General features: G+C 30.7%; 2 protein-coding genes across 3 annotated transcripts in view; both read right to left on the bottom strand.

Moving 5' to 3' along the window:
* Positions 1-20478, bottom strand: part of Ppa (Partner of paired) — a 72971-nt gene that overhangs the window by 38722 nt on the left and 13771 nt on the right. The window contains exon 2 of one of the 2 annotated variants that reach the window (XM_070301149.1): positions 12599-12897. The exons of the other annotated variant lie outside the window; for it this stretch is intronic. The gene's annotated coding sequence lies outside the window, so the exon portion shown is untranslated. Of the gene's footprint in view, positions 1-12598; positions 12898-20478 lie in introns of those variants that run through there. 2 annotated transcript variants of the gene reach the window in all.
* LOC138936191 (uncharacterized) lies at positions 3331-5602 on the bottom strand. The gene is made up of 4 exons (XM_070301373.1): positions 4648-5602; positions 4273-4486; positions 3829-4101; positions 3331-3679 (listed from the first exon to the last, which is right to left on the bottom strand). Exons 1-4 carry the CDS (start codon positions 5019-5021, stop codon positions 3377-3379), a joined length of 1164 nt encoding a protein of 387 aa, XP_070157474.1. The 5' UTR covers positions 5022-5602; the 3' UTR covers positions 3331-3376.

Raw genomic sequence — 20478 nt, 5'->3', positions numbered from 1 at the left:
ACTAAAAATGAAAGATTTTCTTACAAAAGATTTTCCTGAAGAGTTAAATACGGAAAGTTTAAAAGATTATAATGATGTGCAGGACAAGGAAGAAAATAATTTCAATAAATGGAGTCATTGGGCAAAAAACATCGACGATAAAGTTAAGATTTTATTAGTTGGTAATGAAGGAGACAGAAAAAATGCACATTACATCCCTAAATTAGCTGATTATCTTATGAGAGACGTAAAATTACTGCCTTTATTGTCTTGCATATGCCGAGATAGATTTGGATTTGGTCAAGTACCAGCCAGCAGTGCAAGCGTAGAAAGCGATTTTAATATAATAAAAAACATTATGTTAAAAACTGAAAAACTCCAATGCGTGCAGATGAATTTGTAATGAAGCACGTGAATTTCATGAGTGGTCGTATAAAAATGGTAAATGCAAATAGTCAACAGGTTATGTTACAAGATACAGTAGAATTAGAAAAAGATTTCATTATAATAAAGAAGATAATGAGATCGTGTGTTGGGCAAAATAATGTAAGAAGCGAAAAAAAATGCCCAGCTTGTGAAAATGGACATGAACCGATCGGCGGACACACGTGTTATGTATGCAAAAAGTATGTACACTTTGGGCTGTGTTCCGATTCTTCACCGGATGGGTGATAGTCGGGTGAGCGGGTGATGGGCGGAGTTTAACGAAAAGTGTCTGAGAGGATAATGAAATCAGAACGCACTCCGTAGGAATCTGAAGTCTCCAAACGGCGTTGGCATCTTGGTAATGCGTGATCGCTTTATCTAGTTAGAAATTAATCAAGGATTGAGTTATCAAAGGAAAGCGGGCAAAGAAAGAATTATTGTGCGTTGTAACTTATGTGTTTGCGAGGAAAAGAAATCAGTTCTAACGAGCTTGAGCCAAATCTGGTTGTAAGTATATTTAAAATGTTTATATGAAAACTGACTGTGTTCCCAGAAAACATTTTGCTTGCAAATTATGCAAACAAAATCCTATCTTAGCGCGTCGTTATAAAAGTAATAACCAAATTTTATATGAACTAGGTATTTGCGTGCATATACGCAAAATACGTACAATATAGATTAAACATTCTACGAGCAAACAATGAGCAAATTTCATATTATCTAAATAACAATTCTTGTATGCAAATCTATATATTTTATGCATAAATCTTGTACAAGATTTGCCTGAATTTTGCTTGTAAATGGCTAGCATGTATAAATTTAGCTGGTCATTTGCTATTTCTATAACGATGTTCTAAGATAGTATTTTGTTTGCATTTTTTACAACCAAAATATTTTCTAGGTTTATATCTATATAACCGTTTACCATTTCTAAGAGTTTGTTTACAAAAAAATTGAACACTTTATTAAAGAATCTCTTACACATGAGTGTAATGGATGAGTGCCGGCGAACTATTGTGCTTACTGCGATTACTCTCAGTAATGAGTTTCTCCGTTGCCAAGTATCTTTTGATACAGATAGTGAAACCAATGATGATTCGGATTTAGACGAAGGAGATATAAGAAGAAGAGTTCAGTTACGTGGAGTTCAACGAAAACCTCCAAGAGTTGAAGATTATGTAGAAATAACCGTTCCAAGATTAAACACACAGCAGTTTAGAAGACATTTTCGCATGACTCCAACAATATATGAAAATCTAGAAACAATGCTCCGTCCTGTTCTCTCATTTTCCGAAGAAAAATCTGTAATTCCAGTGACGAAACAATTACTAGGAGCGTTATGGTTATTAGCAACACCTGATTCTTATCGATAAGTTTCTGATGAACATTTGTTCTTATGCAAACAAACAATGTATGATTATTTAATTGATATGAATGATTGATTTCAGTTCTGTAGGGGAGAGGTTTGATCTTGCTAAGAGTTCGTTAAACAAAAGTTTCATGAGAGTCATTGAATGTTTAAATGACATAGCAAGCCAAATTATTGTGTGGCCAAGAGGGGAAGAACTTGATAGAGTGAAAGCAGATTTCAATAAAAATTCATCATTACAAGGCATAATTGGTGCCATTGATGGCACGCATATTCTCATAAAAGCTCCTAAGGTATGTAATTACACTATTGATATATTGTAGCTTTAATGTAGTTGGAATTAGAATTAGGAGATAAGAAAAAATAGTATCATGTAATTTTGTCTCCTTATGCACTTTGTCTGCTTCATTTATTACCAATTCTTATTTTTTACCACAGCTGCAGCATCATGGAAAGATGATTATGCAGTTAAAACTCTCATTGACGAATGGAGAGAATATGAAAACTATTTCAAGAGCACTACCATTACTAATAAGAAAATCTGGGAGATGATAGCCAGTAAATTAAAAAAAGAGAACCTTCTCTGGGATTATACTGGTCAGCAATGTGAAGACAAATTTAAAGATCTTAGGAAACACTACGTAAAAGCTAGAGACCAGAATGAGAAGGGCAGTGGCTTTCCAGTTGTTACATGCAAGTTTTATAAAGAAATGGATAATGCTCTTGGTGACAAACCAGCTGTGAAACCTGTATCCATAGCTTCAACACTAAAGAAGCATAAACTTGATACTCAAGACTTTTCAAGTGCATCTTCTATACTCGTAGACAGCTGCAGTGAAGGCGACAGTGAGCATAATTATGATTCTACTCTTAAGAGCAAAGAGAAAAGTGTTACTGAAAGAAATATCGAAAGACTACTTGCCATAAGAGCAGAGGAATCTAAAAAAAAAAGAAGAGGCTCAACAGAAGAGGCACACTGAGCGTATGGAACGACAGGATCGTGCCATTGAAGTTTATCAAAGTGCAATGAACCGACTTCTAGAGAAATTATAGAATTGTAAGTGGTGTATAGTTTTTCATTCTGTTTTGACAATGTACACTTTCTTTAATTTTTTCCCTTGTTTTTTTTGTTGTAGACTTCCATATTATTAAAGCAATTGACACTTTGACTACCAGAGATACCAAGGAGATCTGTGACTAATGATTAAGTTTACAATGTGTGATATCGTTATTTGATGCAGTTCTTAAGCTAGTCTGACATAATGCATTTCTGTTGAGTGTGCGTATATTTTTTGTTTTGTTTCTCATTTGTATGATTTACCTTTAGTAGCATTCTTATTGTTATTTAGTAGTATTCTTTATTTTTGTCTAATTAACAGTATTAATCTTTAATAGTTTAAGTATTTCAGTCTTTTAAAGATATATATATTTAATATATATTTTCTAAATATATAAGTATTTCTAAGGATATATATTTTGTACAATGACATGTGATTGAATAAATACAGTTCTATCACAAATATTTATACTTTAATTCAATTACTTTATTCTTCAAATTCTGTTTTCTGATCAAAAAAATACAGGTCAGAAATATTATATGAATCATACAAGGGTTACTAGATAATTTCTTTTTGCCACACCAGCATCATCTTCATCTGCCACTGGGTCTTGAACAGCATGGACTTCATTTTCCCGGCCTTCTAGAATGTATTCTTCTATGTTTTCATCAAGCCTTTCGAGACAGATGTTGTGAAGAACTGTGCAAGCAATTATCACAAAGGGAATCATGTCTATTCTATTCATGTCTAGATGTTTCAGTCTCCAAAATCTCCCTTTCAGCAATGAAAATGCTCGTTCAATAACTTGTCTAACTTTAGACAGTATGTCGTTGAACCTTTTTTGAGCCTGCAAAGAAAAAATACTCTGATAATTTCATGGTTCGGACATGCAACAAAAAAATTAAGAAAATGTTCACTATGTGAGGAAGATTAGAAAATGACAAACTAATATGATTCTATAAATATAAACATCGAATATACAAAGTATGTACTCACCGCTGTAAGATTACCACGATCACGAAAAGCAGAAATACACCAACGTAAGACAGGATAAGCCTTGTCACCAATGATGTATTCTTCGTTAGGGAAATACAACTGTCTATCCCTTTGCACTTCTGACCAAAGATCAGAATTTCTAAATACTCTTATATCACCGACAGATCCTGGGTAACCGGTAAAGCAATCCAGAAACACCAACTCAGAATCGTATATAGCTTGAAGTGTAACAGCATATTTTTTCTTGTACGTTTTGTAGGACAGAGAGTCTTTCTGAAAAAAATTATGACAAGTTTAAGCAAATCCGATATTCAGAGATATCACATGTTTATTTTAATTTCAAATCCGCTTAACAAATTTTTCTGCATAAAATCATATAATTAGAACATTGAATAAACCCATTAAAAGAAGGACTTGCATTGTCTTTTAAACCAAAAAACTTACATACGACTGTTTTATGGAAATATGAGTACCATCCACAGCCCCAATTATGTCAGGTAACACTGACAATGTCTGAAATTTTTGTTTTACTGTTGCTAATCTGTCTCCTCTTGGCCACTGTACAATATCTGCAGCGATGTCGTTCAAGGCTTGTACAACCCTCATGAAACTGACACTCAGTGAGCTCTTGCTTATGTCAAATCTTTCTCCTACAGACCTGAAACAAATACACTTATTCACAGACAAGGTTCATACTCAGATACTTCTAATTTTCATGATCGTAAATCACATATCAACGTAACACGCTTTAAAACCTCTGATTGCATATCGCTTGTGTTTTCATTATCTCTTTAGAAAAATATTTTAAGAGAAACTTACCTGTAGGAGTCTGGTGTAGCCAACAACCAAAGGGTTGCAAGCAATTGCTTTCTGATTGGAATGTGAGATTTCACACCAATATCTCCTTGCAAAATTGGTGCCAATCTTTGTTCGAGTCGATTGTACGTTGTAAGAGTCATGCGAAAATGCTCTCTGAACTGTTCATGATGAAGTTGTGGAATTGTACGTTCCATATAATATACAATTCTTGCATATTTGCGTTGGGGTCCTCGCAACTGTAAATGTATCCGCATATCCAACTCCTCGTCAGAGGCATTACTAACATCACTGTTGTCACTATCACTTTCCATTATCTCTTGTAAAAAATTATTGCTAATAGTCACAGCTAATGCTATAATTGCTCGGCGATTCATTTTTAAAGTTAGGTGTTTGTCACTGGATGTTTTGGCGCCTTCACATGGTCCCTAAGTGCGTTCAGATTCTGCAGTCTACCGAGGCCACCCGACAATAGCTCCGCCCACTCCCAGTCCACCCTATCCTCACTTGCCGGGTGGGAAATCTGAACGCACCCCGGTTCACGGAGCCGGGTGGTTTTTACACTCTCCCGGGTGAATAGAGTGACAATTTGAACGTCTCACTTGAGAGTCCGGCAAGAGCACTTGGGAGGAATCTGAACGCTCTCTGGGTGTCTGGGTGCACCCGGGTGGGGAATCGGAACACAGCCTAGGATGAATGTTCTATGCCGATAGGGGAAGAAGGATATGGACAACAACGGATATGTATTGATTGCCAACAAATTAATAATGTTCGAGATATAATTGCAACGAAAGAAATTGAAAATTGGCGTGGCTTAGCAACAGCGGATATTAAATCTAAAGGGAGATATTTACAAAAGGAGAATATACGAAATGAATTTTTATTACAAAGTAATATATGTAAAATACCAATAATGAAAAATGGTAATAATTTATCTTTAAGATCAGTTCACATTGGAAAAGAAAAATATTCATTAACAAATACTTGTGCATTTGATAGCATTTTACAATTATTTATTGCTGCTTATCTTGACACAGAAAGCATTAAAGATTTTATATCCACTGAGACAGATTTTAAATTTTTTGAGTTAATTAAAGAAGTAACATCTTATGGTATTAAAAAATCATCTTATAGATTACGCGTGGAAATCTTAAGGCAAATATTTTCAGGTAATACTTTACCAAATAATTGTATTTTAATAGATTGTCAAGTAACTGTTGGTTTTTTGTGTAGAAAATTATTCACACAGTATCCAACGTTCCGGGAAACATCAAAATGTTCGAATTGTTGCACAGAAAGATTGAAAGTACTTCCATTGATCAATGTTGATTTCAATACATTAATACGCAAGGACTTTGTGCAATTAGAAAAAGATATTATTATATTGCCACAACGATGCAATCAAACAAACTGTGATGGTTTCGAAATTACATCCATTTCACATACAGGTATTAATTTTTATTTATTTTAATTTTATTATTATCATTAATTATATAATATTAATTATTTTGCATAATTTCTTAAAGTTTATGCACATTTATATTTTTTGTTTCTTCAAAAATTATAGAAATATATAAGCCATTTATAATTATTAAAACAAATAAAATTGTTAATGATTGTGTTATTTTTAGGATACTTTCTTATATTCGAGATTTACTCAAAAGATGAGGGGTCGCTCGATGTCAGATTGGACGATATTCCAAAAAAATAAAGTTCTCTTTTATGGCGGAAGAACATTCTTTAGTGGGCATTATATTTACATATGACAGTAAATTATAAATCACCTGTAAATACAAGACATACAAATGAGGAAATTGGGCATTATACTGCACTATGTTATAGAAAAAATAAGAAATGGGTACAGTATGATAAGTAAAGTCCACACCTTATTTTATATTCAATATAGATATATGTAAAATAAAATACGATATATATATATTTTTTTTTTAAATTATTATATTTATGATATATTTTATTGTTAAAAAGAGATTTAATATATATTTATATTTAGATATCTACATTAATATAATTTATTAAAAAGGAATTATATATGTATATATACATACGTTGTATAGAAATTTTATAGAAATGTAGTCAAATGTAAAAAGAAAAAAATTTATAAACATTGTTATGGAGAAGACTGCATATATATATATAATAAGCATTGATAGTATCTGCAAGTAATTTTTATTAAAATTTTTAATTTATTACTTTATTAGTAATTATATTTTATTTATTGTTTAATAATTTACACATTTATGAAATAGTAATTTCTAATTGCCTTTCAGATATTAGTCGCGCATAACGACGTGAAATGCTTTTTCCTTATTCATATTATGCAGTTTAAATTATTATCAAAATTATTTATATAATAAGCATTGATTATATTAGAAGGTTCTGCAAAAATATTAGATATTATATAAAAATATCTGCTTTTTTTTTGCTTTTTTTTAAGAATTAGAACATAACTCTATGTGCAATATTTATGTTTTTAAAAGTATACCCTTCAAATATAAGTAGGTCGCGCCTATACGTGAACTGCTTTTCGTATTATGTAAATAAGATGATTAATTATTAAATAAAATTAAATGTGCATTGATAACACATGAAGGATACATAGTTTTTCGTGCGTATATGCATTTACGATTTTAAATATATATTTTTACATTTTTCATCAAACATTATAATGTTCATTAAATTATATAAAAGATAATTTACTACGACATTTTTAATCAGAGGAATATGTAAAAATATATAATAGGTTAATAGAAATGATAAATTCTCTTCTATTGAATTTTACAATTTGAAAGAAGAAAAGCACAATATTATTTTCTTGTTTTAATGTAACTTCTAATAAGTGTAATAATATAATCTCTTTTAAACGTTTTTGTCGTTCACTTAATATATTTAATGTTTCCATTGTCGATTGTATCGTAATCGCGAATTACGAATCACGAATTGCGAATACGCGCATAGTCTGGCGCTAGCTTTAGAGCTATCACACACAAATTGACATAGCTGGATATGCATAAGATCATGTGGACCAATGAACATGCTATGTAAACCAATGGCGATTTTATGTTCGATGCTCATTGGTCCAGACGATCTTATGCTATGCATATGCAGCTATGTCAGTTTGTGTGCAATAGCCCTAAAAGTAGGCGTAAGGGCTCCTGCCCACATGCGTCAATGCGTTACGTGTGCCAAGAGAATTAGAAAATTAATTTTTCTAGTGTTCACATAGAACGCGTTAAGATATAATATAGGCATCTCGTAAATGTAAACAAAAACATTTCCTACGTCCTCTGCAAGAAATAAAATGTACATAAATATCACTGTATTCCTAATTTTATTTTATAATATTTCAAAGAAAGCACTAAAATTGTGAAATTTTAATTTATTATATCTTCTAAACGAATGCTTTCCCCCACTTTTTTCTTGCGGGGAATTACTCAGAACCTCCCCTACAACATATTTAAGTGGCGATAAAATCGGTGAGGTGTAACCTTTTATGCATATTTACCTAAATTTAATCGACTCAATTACTACGTTCATTTTCCTATTTATGCCTATATCTCATTTTTATAGGAGTTTTGAGGATGGAGAAAGGGAAGAAGTCCCAAGTCAAAAAGAAACCCAAACAAAACATAAATTACAATGATCAAACGATAAAACTAGCTTTACAACAAATTAGCGAAAGGATGTCCATAAGCAGCGCTTCGAAAGCATTTGGCATTCCCAGAACTACGCTTCAAGATAAAAAATTTGGACGACATTAACGATCAATCGGAGCTCCTACTATATTGACACAAGGAGGAATAGTGTGCGGGTTCTAATCCAGGAACTCCGAGGGGAGGTGAGGGGGAAGGGGTCCCGTAGTGCGGGGGACTTGAAGGCGAAGGGAAGCAAACGTCACCGCGTCGGGACATGTTTAAAAATCTAAAAAAACCTCACAAAGGTAAAAAAAAAATAAGCCAAATATATAAAAAAATCCCAACATGTACGCAAAAAAAGTTTAATATCTATCCCTACAAAATAACTTTTAGAAAAGTTTTTCCTTGAAAAATAATTTTTATACAAAATTAAAAATTAAAAAAAGATTTTCCTCTAAAAAATAACTCTAAAAAATAAAAATCTTTAAAAAATCAAAAATCAAAACTACATGAAATCAATAGTTAACTAGCCAAGTATTTAGAAGCAATTCAGTTTATAAAGATTTGTAATTTGAAATAGTATTTGTCATAAAATCAATATCATGTATTTATAGAAATGTTATAGACAGATTCACAGATTCACGGGTTTCTATGAAATTAAAACACATTTTATTTTTATTAACAGAAATCTGATTTTCAAAATAAGTTCAACAATTTTGAATATTGTATATCACAAATTACACTATTATAGAGTTTATTAAGGGTGTTATATGCTATAATATCAAATCATATTGTTGATGCTAAGTGCGATTAAAATTCCTTTGATTTGCAAAGTATATCTTACAGGATGTATAATTCGAAAGAAAATTTTTCGTAAACTCAAAGTCGCATAAAACAAACTTACACCAAAGCAAAGTATAAAAACTTGGCGTGCCTGGTTTTTTTTAGGTGATCTCATTGCTTTTTGTAAAAATTTATATTTTTTTCTGCAAAAAATGTACAAGGAAAAACTTTTTTAAAAGTTATTTTGTAGGGATAGATATTGAACTTCTTTTGCGTGCATGTTGGGATTTTTTTATATACTTGGCGTATTTTTTTTTACCTTTGTTTGTATATTTAACCGAAATTGTGAGTGTTGCGACATAAGTCTCACTTTAATATATTCAAAATCAGTTATCCGGACACTTCTATCTTCATGCTGTCCATTCGCATCATATGGATATAAATCAGGAAAACATTTTATATCCAAATCTTTATTACGATCATCCAATGGAACGTCTTGAACTTTTATCATTTGATAAAGTGTAGTTGCAGATTCATTTATTCTTTTTTCATATATTGGATATATAGAAAATTGTTCATAATATTGATCTGTTTACGACATTTGAGTCAATAATGCCTTACATTCTTCCTTAGAAGTATTATTTTTTTCATTTTCTTCATTATCTTCCCCCAAAGTTTTGTCATGAAGTTCCAAATCATGTTCCTGAAACTCAACATCTCGTAATTTGGAATGCAACAAATTTTCAGGAGATGTCGGTCGATAATATCTGAATATATAGGATTATTTTGTTTTAACCATATTAAGGCAGTCCATACTTTTTTTACATCGACTAATTTTTCCCAGATTATATTTGCTTTAGTTGGAATACCACGAACTAATATATATAGCTCATGATTTAAATTAATAGGTTCAGTTGAAGAACAAATTTTGTTTAACGTTTCGTTTAACGACAATGGCAAATGGAATGTTCTACCTTTCACTTTTGATATCATTTCTCTGTGCGGTAGATTTTTATTTATTACCGTATGCGCTCTTTGCACAATTTGGAATGCTTTCGCTCGTTGTATAAGAATTCGCTCGTAATCATTTAATGTTGTTATTTCTTTTGGTACTGGTAGCACTTCGAGCTTATTGATTCTGCATGTTGGTGGCATTTTATTATTTTTGAAATATCGATCATAAAAGTTGCAAATAATATATTTTTCATTAATTTTTAATTCTATATCATTAATAAAATTGTTCCAAACTGTTGTATCATTTTTCTTACAAATTTTTTTCATAACAATATCTCTTTTAAAGCAATATTTTGTACAAGAAATACAAGCAAACTTTGGAACATCTATCGATCGTTTCGTAAATGCTGTAAAAGCTAAGTAATATTGAGAATGAAAATCATCTTCATTTAAATTAATTTCCGCATTAACCTGTGTTACAGTTTGTCCTTTTTGTTGAGCCTCAATTGCAATATCTTTTAGAGTGTTTATATCAACATCATTTAATGCTTCATGTAATTTATTTAATTTTTTATTAAAATTAATCAAATTAAATATTAATCTTTTAATATATCGTATCATCGGATAATGGGGAGATACCATCTCAATAGATAAAAACCATGATTTACACATTTTGTAGTCGATATAACAGCCATGAGAATGACCTATTTTGTCTTGATGTATTTGATTGTAACAATTATGAGAACATAAAAATTTTTTACGTAGAGTCATTAATGTACAATTTAAAAATTCTTCAAAGCAGCACTTCTAGTCGTTAATAATGGGTGCGTTCAGAAAACACAACTGTTGTATAACCGTTGAGTGAGCGCTCACTGAGCAAAATACTATGTTTGATCAGTCTTCTGAACGGGCTTTTTTTTCTTTGCTCTGCACATGTCAAGGTTAAGGTTAAGACGCGACAACGCAGCTGGTGGATGTAAAAATGGATATAAACAATTTTATAATTCTTGTCCTATTAAACGACAATTTTATAGAAAGAAATATTATAAGACATATAATTGAAGAATTAGAAGAGCCAATATTACATAATTTTCATGTAGGAAGACGTGGTATACGTCAAAAAAATGAAAATTATTATGAGCACATAGTTCCTTTATATAATAATTTAATCTTCAAAGAACATTTTAGAATGTCTCCGGCAGCTGTAGAGGTATGCAAATTAATATTGTATTAAAATTGTTAAAGTCAATTTCTATTTTAATAAGTATTATTGTAATACTATTATAGGAATTGGTTAATATTGTCGGTAATACTATGGTCAGAAATCAAAATCGTCCGATAGAACTAAGAAAAAAAGTTTTGTTTACGATTTGGATTTTGGCCAAACAAGAAAGCTACTTAGCAGTAGGAGACAGATTTGGATTTGCCAAAAGTACAGGTCATAATGTTTTAAAGGAGATTAGTAACTATATTGATTCAATTAATGCCTATTTATATTGTATGGCCAAATAGACAAAATTGCAAGATCTCATCTAACGTAAGTTTATAATATTTTTAAATATTTTATGCTCACAATGTAGAATAACAATTCTTACATATAAACGATGCTGACAATAACTTTCATGAAATGTATGATAGAAATGCAACATTAAAAAGGAATAATTTAATGTATTTATTTAGATGAAATAAACACATATGAAAAATAGATTAATTTGGTATATTTTTATTTAAATAAAATACGTAATATAATCATGTATACATAAGATAGGAACACAAAATATATATATTTATATATAATAAGAATACACGAAAATAGGATATAGCAAATTTTAATGAAGATAATAAGAAAATAAAATTAGGAAAGGTAACTTTTTGGTTTTAAATCTTTCATTCTCTCTCCTCTTCCTTAAATAAATATTTTCTATATTGCACAACAATATAATATAAACAATATAAACAGAAGAATAAATTTTGTTTATGCTCAATAAAAAGAAAATGAGTTAATGAAGTTAATAAAAAGAGAATTGAGAATTATTAACAGAAAATAGATATAACTTTAATTTTAAATGTCTATTTCTCTCTCTTTTCTGTCTTGTATAAAGAATACTTTAATTTTTTTATTGATGAAGTTGTGATAGAAGTAACTGTTTTATTAAATCATTTCGTTCTTTTTGGATTTGATTACTTTCTTTCAAAGATTCTTTCAGGTCAATAATTGCTTGTATTCTTTTCTGCTCAATTTCCAACTGTTTATTTCTTTGTTTATGAAAAGATTTATTTTTTGTCGTGGATAATGAAGCTGAGCTGTGATCAGAAGGATTTGATGTTATTGAAGAAGTAATGGACGTAGATGGAGAACCGAGACAAGTCTCTAGTAATACATCTCTACGATTAGTAATATTGGATAATGGTGTAGTTGAAGAACTTAATTCATTAATACAAGCTGTACTTAATGTTGAAGAACTTTCATTTTCTATAGATTCTATAGTAGATAATTGATATGCATTTAACGTTTCTGGAACATGTATAGTCGATTCTAATGTATTATCAGGATTAATAGTTTTATCATTGGCAAAAATATCTTCAAATATATCAAAATAATCTCAAGACACACGTCTACGTCCAGTACTAGTCTTCTTATTATTCTCTTTAATTGTTTTATAAGATCTCTTCATGTTTCTCATTTTACGATCTAGTGTCTCTTCATCTATGTTTGTATATCCATGCATTTTTAATATTTGTGCAATTTCTTGCCATAATCGCTTTTTCTTTATTTTGGGATCTCAAAATTGTAACTTTCTTTCAGAATATGCTTCGAGAAAGAGCTTGGTTGATTTTGTTGGCCATGTGAAACTATTCTGTTCTATAATAATAAAATAATAAAATATATTATTGCGTATTCCATTGTAACATAATATATGTATATGTGCGTCTGTCAGAAGCATCTATCAGCTATTATGAGTATGGCTGCGTTCCGTTTCATGCATCATACGCATGATGCATGAAACGGAATGCAGCCAATACATGCACATTTAATAAGTATAATCTTTTTTCCTCTTTCTCCACAATATATTTTTTTAATATTATATAAATGTACCTGTATTTTCTAACTCATTTAATGATAACAGTACAGGTGCGCTCGTGTTTTTCTTTATGTACTCTTCAAAAAATGCTGAGTCTATAACTCTTTCAATATTTAGTATTCGGTTGGCTTGCCCTGTACTGGTTCAGAATTTTATGTGTATTCGGTTGATAGCGCACTAAAAACATGTGCTAGTGAAAACGTGATCGACTGAACTGCATTATCCCAGTGCAGTGTTATTTGTACGTTCGGTTGAAATACATTGCACTAGCGCAGAAGGCACTGAATTGCACTGAGATTTCCGACAGTGCAGTTCAGTGCAAATTTGAGTATTCCAATGAAAAAATATGGCAGCTAAAATATTATTATTAGATGAACTGTTAAATAATTCGAGCAGTTCTAGCGATGAAGAAATGATGGCAGTATTAATGAGACATGAAACACAAATTCCGAAAGTTCGGAATATGATAAGTATTATATATGAATATTCTAATAAAGAGATATTATCACACATAATTTCAATGTATAGTTTAAATATTTATTATATTATTTCATATTTAAAGTATCTCTCTTTTATTTAGTTTCAGCGACGTTTTCGTTTGAAACAAAGTACATTTGATAAATTACATGATATGTACGCAAACTCCGAAATTTTTCATGCAGCACAAGGATATGGTGGACGTAATGGTGGACTTTCCTTCTGGATGGTTCAAGCTCGGGGGTTAACCTAAAGAAACTTGGGTGTACTTTTTTCTTCTTTAATATTTGAGACCTTGATGTAATCAAAATTGTAAAAAAAAACAGAGAGAACTGATGTAATTCAAACAGAAAACAAACAGAATGCGCAAGAACACCTTTAAATATATTAATATTTTACTTTTTTACGTTGATTACTGTAGGTTTTTCTCTGCTCTCTTACTGATTACAAGTCGCATATTGCACATGTGAGCACTAAAGAAGTTACTAAATGCACTAGTTGCGGATCAGTGCCTGTAATCGCTCCCAGGTCAGTGCAAGTAACCTCACTCGAGTCAGTATTAAACTACGCGCTCCAAACATGTGCGTCTAGCAACAAAAAGTTACTAGCCACTGAAACGGAGCGAGTGCACATCAATCGAATTCGCCATTAGTTTAAACAGTGTAGCTATATATATACTATATATAAGTCGTTAAATTAATACTAACCATTTTTTAATAATTCGTGTGTTTTTCCAGTGTCCATTATACTATAGGAAGCATTATTATAGGTGTATATTACTTCGTACATATTGTCACTCATCACTATATAAATGCGCAAATTTGAAACTAACTGCTTGCAACTTGCAACGTGTTGTGCTCACTGAGCGTACTTGAAAATCGCTCAGAAAAATGGCGTCTGCTCATTAAACATGTTGAATGATGCTCACTGATCAGAGTGCGTTCAGAGAACGCTCACTCAACGGTTGTATCTTCTGAACGCACCCATTAATACACGAATTTATACATATATCAGAATACATTTTCCATATATGTATATGTATATACATATACACAATAAATAAGCATATATAAGCAGATATATATACAAAATTTCAATCTACTTACTCGATAGGACCAAATATATTTTCTGCAGCAGATTCAAATATAACATTAACCTTATAACGTTATTATATCTTGACGTCGCGATGCTACCGCGTACTGCTTGATACGTATCATATACGTATGCACGCACATACACATTGTCTCTCAAGGTGTATTTGCACACTCAAGCGAATAATCGTACATGAGCGCTGCAAACGCGCCTTGAGGGACAAACTCGCTTTGCGTGTGTGCGTGCGAGCATACGTACGTGAGAGTGTGAAACTTATCTTATTATGATAATGATGAAGAACGAAAAATGTCACATTTCTGGTATACGATTATCATTCCTCAGAATTGACTGCACTAATCTTATTCAAACTGGTCGCAATCGAAAGCTTGCATCCACATTGTATAAGAAAAGTGCCGTTAGATTTTTGATTAACGGCTTGGTTCCTGAGGAATTTTAATCGAAAGTTTATTAGACGTAAAACTCCGGATAAGCTACTTGGTAGCGTCGCGGCCCCTGTACATAGGCAACATAGGCAAACCGTTGACAAGTCGAAACGTTTTTTTTTTTTTTTATATATATATATATGCTTGGCGTCGCTTGATATAATAATAAAAGACTACGATGTTGTTGCTAAACAAACTGCAGCGGTTTCAAAACGACAACGTTTTCGCGTACAGATAACTATTATTTAAATTTATATTAAATAATTAATATTACAATTATTGTAATAATTTTATGTTTAATATTATATAAATTGTTAGAAAGTAACTATTAAAATATTATCACCAAATATTAATAAATTTTAATTTGTTTTTCAGGGTCTATCCTACGTTATTCTAGAAGTCTATGGGCATGAAGAAGAACTACCAAGTATAAAATTAAAGAATATCCCCCAACAAATTAGATTTACATTTCTGAAAAAAGATTATCTTATTGGCTTCTTCAATTTCATGGCTCCTGGAAAGCAAACAAGAAGATCAAATGATGATATTAGACATTACGCAGCTATTAGTTATAGAAACAATAACAAATGAATAAAATATGATGATGACTGTAAGGATCCAGAACAAATTTTAAATATAAATTATGTTGCGTGCCCACAACTTATTTTATATGCAATATAATTATACATTCAAAAGATATAAGTATATTTAATTATACCTTGTAAAGTATTTCTTTCTCAATGATTTTATTGTATTAATATATACATTATATATTACGTAATATATAGATATAAAATAGAATCATTATATTACTTATGTATGTACATACTTATACCTAACTTATCTAACTACACCTAAATTATTATATTTAATTTATACTTAACTTATATATCTTAATTCTTCCCACCTCTCCTGTATCTAATCTTTGATACTAATAACTATTCCAATTGTTAACAATTACATACATACTATTATGTAAAAGTTAATAACTTTAAAAAATTTTTTGAAGTTTTATTAACTAATTTAAACAATACCTTAACAAAAACAATTTTAACTGATTTAATTTTGTAACTATTATAAACTTGTAACTATTGTTCTATCTTTATAGCAAAATTAGCATCAAAATTTGATTTTACATATGTTTTAAAGAAATTTATCAACGAAAATAATAAGATAAAAATAATAACATTTCAACAATTTTGTAAAATGATTATATTTCTTCATGCATAATCTTTTCATAAAAAGGTTAGCGGTAAAATTTCATCATACGTATTCGGAATGTTCGTAAAACATTTTTAGCCTAGATTTGCTATCTGTATTTTAACTGATATTTTACTCTTGTAAGTTATAATGCTGCTCAGGGGGCGGTTTATCGGGCAAAGAGAATGAGTACGAAAATCTCATTAGGCATATTTCAAAAGCACATAATTCGAGGAACATTTTAAAACAAAAACCAATCCGCTATTTGTATTTTAATTTCTGCATATATGTTATTTCTATTTTTTATATTTTAATCTGACATATTTTGATATAAAATATCTCGTAAAATATTTAGTTTTTGATAATCTTACCGTAATACTTTTAAAGAAATCCATCCAAGGTAAGAGTGCTAACTTAACAGAAGTGCAGAGATGAGCACGGACAGCGTATACAGGGTGTACAAAAAGTGTCGAAACTCCTTATTATTTCAGAAAATACGCATTTTCGAAAAAAATATTTCATACAAAAGTTATAGGGTTTTATGTGGCGTATTACATAGCAATATTATTATGATCTTGAAATAAAATATCTCGTAAAATATTTAGTTTTCAATAATCTTATTGTTAGCATAATACTTTTATGTACAGAATAATTAAACAAATCAATCGGTATAAAAAAAATAATTGTTTTTAAGAAAAAGTATAATTATTTACAATGTATTTTTTTAAATTATATATATATATATATATATATATTTTTTTTTTTTTTTTACACTAATTGATTTGTCTCATTATTTTGTACATAAAAGTATTACGGTAAGATTATCAAAAATTAAATATTTTACGAGATATTTTATTTTTTATATCAAAATATCTTTCTGTCAGATTAAGATATAAAATAACTCGAAAAATGAAATGAATTAATGAAAAAATAATTTGTTATAGTGTTTTGAAAAGCTCTAGGTAAGCTACAAGAATATGTAAAGAAAAATAGAGATTACCATTTAAGAAATTAAAGGTGACTGTCACGTGACCTTGACAACGCTATTCAAGATCATAATAATATTGTTATGTAATAAAACCCTACAACTTTTGTATGATACATTTTTTTTCGAAAATGCGTATTTTCCAAAATATTAAGTGATTTCGACATTTTTTGTATATCCTGTATATATACGGAAGCGTTTATAATTAATTCTCGAAAATGTGATATTTTGTAACGTAACTCTATTATATATGATGGAATCTGGAAAAAAAATAAACCATTAATTCGGTAAAAAAAATTTTGGATGGATTCAAAAAAATAAAAAAAAAATTTTCTCATAACTTTAAAAAACTCTTCAAGCCGTTAAACTTTCGTTTAACAATTTTTTTTTCTATCTCTTATAGTTTCGACGATATTTGACTCTAAAAGAAAACATTGGTTTTTTTTTTCCAAAGGGATGTTTCATCCCTAAACATGAAAATGCACACGTATAAAAAAATACGTGTCTTAGATTTTTGTGTTTCACAACATATTTTAAAAAACATCGGTTCCGGACGGTTATCCGGACATGTCCGGACATGACATTGTATTTAATTTGCCGTGTTTATTTAAGGATAGTCATATAAGGCAGTGCAATTCACCAAACTTTTGGAATGTTGTATCATGAAAATTAACGCAATGATATTATAAAGACAATTTCAAAGACAAAACTATACTTAAGTTATGTGCGTTTCATAAAAATCGATATATTACGGATGTTTTGTAAAATGTAAATTATCGAATTCATAAAGGATTTTAAACAATGTTTTTCACACTGTCGCTCATTAAATGCTAATAAAAATTGTCGCTTGAGCGAATAAAATACATTCAGACAAATATTTAGTTAACCAACAAGATTACATTATTAATGCAATAAATAGTCGACCCGACGATCACTATAATTAATGCAATTGCGTCGACGAAATGTATCTATTCTGTGTGTCATTGTTCAATTAATTAGATATCTGTTTGTGCAAAAACAGCCGCGCATTTCACCCAATCAAATTTTTTTTCGTAAAATATCGCAATCGCTCTAATATCGTCAAAAAGAGCGGATCGTTTCACATGCCGCATTTTTGGCGGTTCCGGAGGCCATCGGGTCTACCTAGGTAGGTAGGTAGGTAGGTAGGTAGTTGAAATTCAGGTTTTCGAGACTCGGCTCGCGGGCAGATGCCGCTCACCGCCGCTGTCGGCCCTTCGATCCCATTGGTTCTAAATACCGGGGCTGCCTGTACATTCCGGTACAGGCTCGCTCAAAAATTCTCACAACTGTCGCAATTACTGTGCGGCACGAGTGCCGAAAGCTTATCGGAAAAGTAGCTCGGCGTATGTGAATCCACAAATTATGCAACATCCTTTTCTAGCAAAAGTGTAGTCCGCATAATTATTATAGCTTATATAACAAATGATGTAGTATCTTCAACATTAAATTACAAATTGGACTGGTTGAAATGCCTATAAGATTTGATGGCAACATCTATAAAAATTTTTTGGATAACAATTTATCAGAATTGTTGGAAGATGGTTTATTAAATATACGAAAAGGGTTCGTTTTTCAATAAGATCACATAATGCGAGATGTGTACGCTAGTCTCTTGATGAAAAATTTCCAGGAAGATGAATAGGACACGGTGGTCCTATAAGTTAGCCAGCACGATCACCTGATTTGACGCCCCTACATTATTTTTTATGGAGTCATATAAAAGAACATATTTATAACTGGCAAATTAATAATTACGAGGAATTAGAAGAAAGAATCATTGAAGCAATCGCTACAATAATATCAGAAATGATTATCAATTCAACAAACAATCTATTACGATGCACAATTTAAATGCAATGGTGGTCTCATTTTGAACATTTCTTGTAAAGTTTTATTTTACAATTAAAATTTGTTAAATATGTTTGATTTTTAATTACTGATTTAATTACTTTCTACTAAAACGATTGCAATTTGTATTTCCAAATAAAGTAAGAATGGAGATTTAGTTCCACAGTTTGGTGAATAAATTCTTTGAATATTTTTATATAATGTATATTTTTACATAATGTATTATTTAGAAATCGTTCGAGAATTAAAAATATAATTTTAAAATGTAACGTTTGTAGAATAATCAATGACATGTATACCTAGCCTAAGCATTTGGGTGAGTATCTCAGAATGAAGCTAACTAGTTGACGAAAAACTGTGCGACAAGTGTCAACTTGTGTGTACCCATTTTTCTTTTTCTCTTGATAAAATATACAGGATGTATTTGAAATGATGGAGGAGGTTCATTTGAGGACCCATGTTCATAAGAAAAAAAGTCTTATTTTGACCTCTAGAACATGCTCTTAAAGTTTAGTGCATCATTTCAGATACACCCTGTATATGTATATACATTTTATATGGATTGAAACGAGAGGAGGATACATAAAGATGCTTCTTGTCGCACAGTTTCTCTGTCAATATTAGTCAATATGTCAGCTTCACAGTTCCCTATGGGAAAACTATACGAATATTTGATCTAGATATATGTCATTGAGAATAATATTTATTAGAACTATTGTATATTCTCTCTTTCTCTCTCTGTTCATTTAAATATTTATATTTCTAAAATTCAATGAACATATTTGTGAATATTACACTTTGTTTAAAAAATGAAACTATTATGAATCCATCGACTTCGTATCGTATGCCAAATAGTAATAAACACAATACTGTATACGAATATTACTAATATTGTACAAAGTAAACAATATATAATGATTACATTATTACATCATCTATTTAAAAAGATTGTATCATTGTATATAATATATTAATAGGAACAATTGCAATACAATTGGAAGATATTGAGAAAATATCTCCGCAACAGTGAAATATGCACCATCGATGACGGTGAAAAGGAAGAAAAAGGCGCGCGGGGTGGGGGGGGGGGGGGAGGAGATGAAACTTTCGGCGCGCACCTATTTTTTACATGGCAGGAGCAGCAACTTCCACGCTACTCGCTACTCCTCAGGCGGAATATTCAGGTTCCACGAAAAGAACGGAAGAGAGAGAAAGAGATGAGCGCGCGGTACGCATGCTGTACGGTTTGATTCTCTTCATCCTTCTCCTCCACCTCCTCCCCCTCCTCCTCCTCT

This window comes from Polyergus mexicanus, unplaced genomic scaffold (assembly GCF_030449975.1).
Source record: "Polyergus mexicanus isolate NDT 795.1 unplaced genomic scaffold, iyPolMexi1.0 SCAF_9, whole genome shotgun sequence".
Taxonomy (NCBI): domain Eukaryota; kingdom Metazoa; phylum Arthropoda; class Insecta; order Hymenoptera; family Formicidae; genus Polyergus; species Polyergus mexicanus.
The sequence above is the reverse complement of the archived record's forward strand: the minus strand, read 5'-3'. Positions and strand labels throughout refer to the sequence as shown.

What these genes read in the sequence shown, in the direction of transcription:
- LOC138936191 (XM_070301373.1), bottom strand. Translation starts at nt 5,021, where the DNA reads ATGAATCGCCGAGCAATTATAGCATTAGCTGTGACTATTAGCAATAAT. An exon ending in GCTACACCAGACTCCTACAG is followed by an intron (nt 4,487 to 4,647) that starts GTAAGTTTCTCT and finishes TATTTGTTTCAG; the next exon opens with GTCTGTAGGAGAAAGATTTG. An exon ending in ATCGTGGTAATCTTACAGCG is followed by an intron (nt 3,680 to 3,828) that starts GTGAGTACATAC and finishes TTTTCTTTGCAG; the next exon opens with GCTCAAAAAAGGTTCAACGA.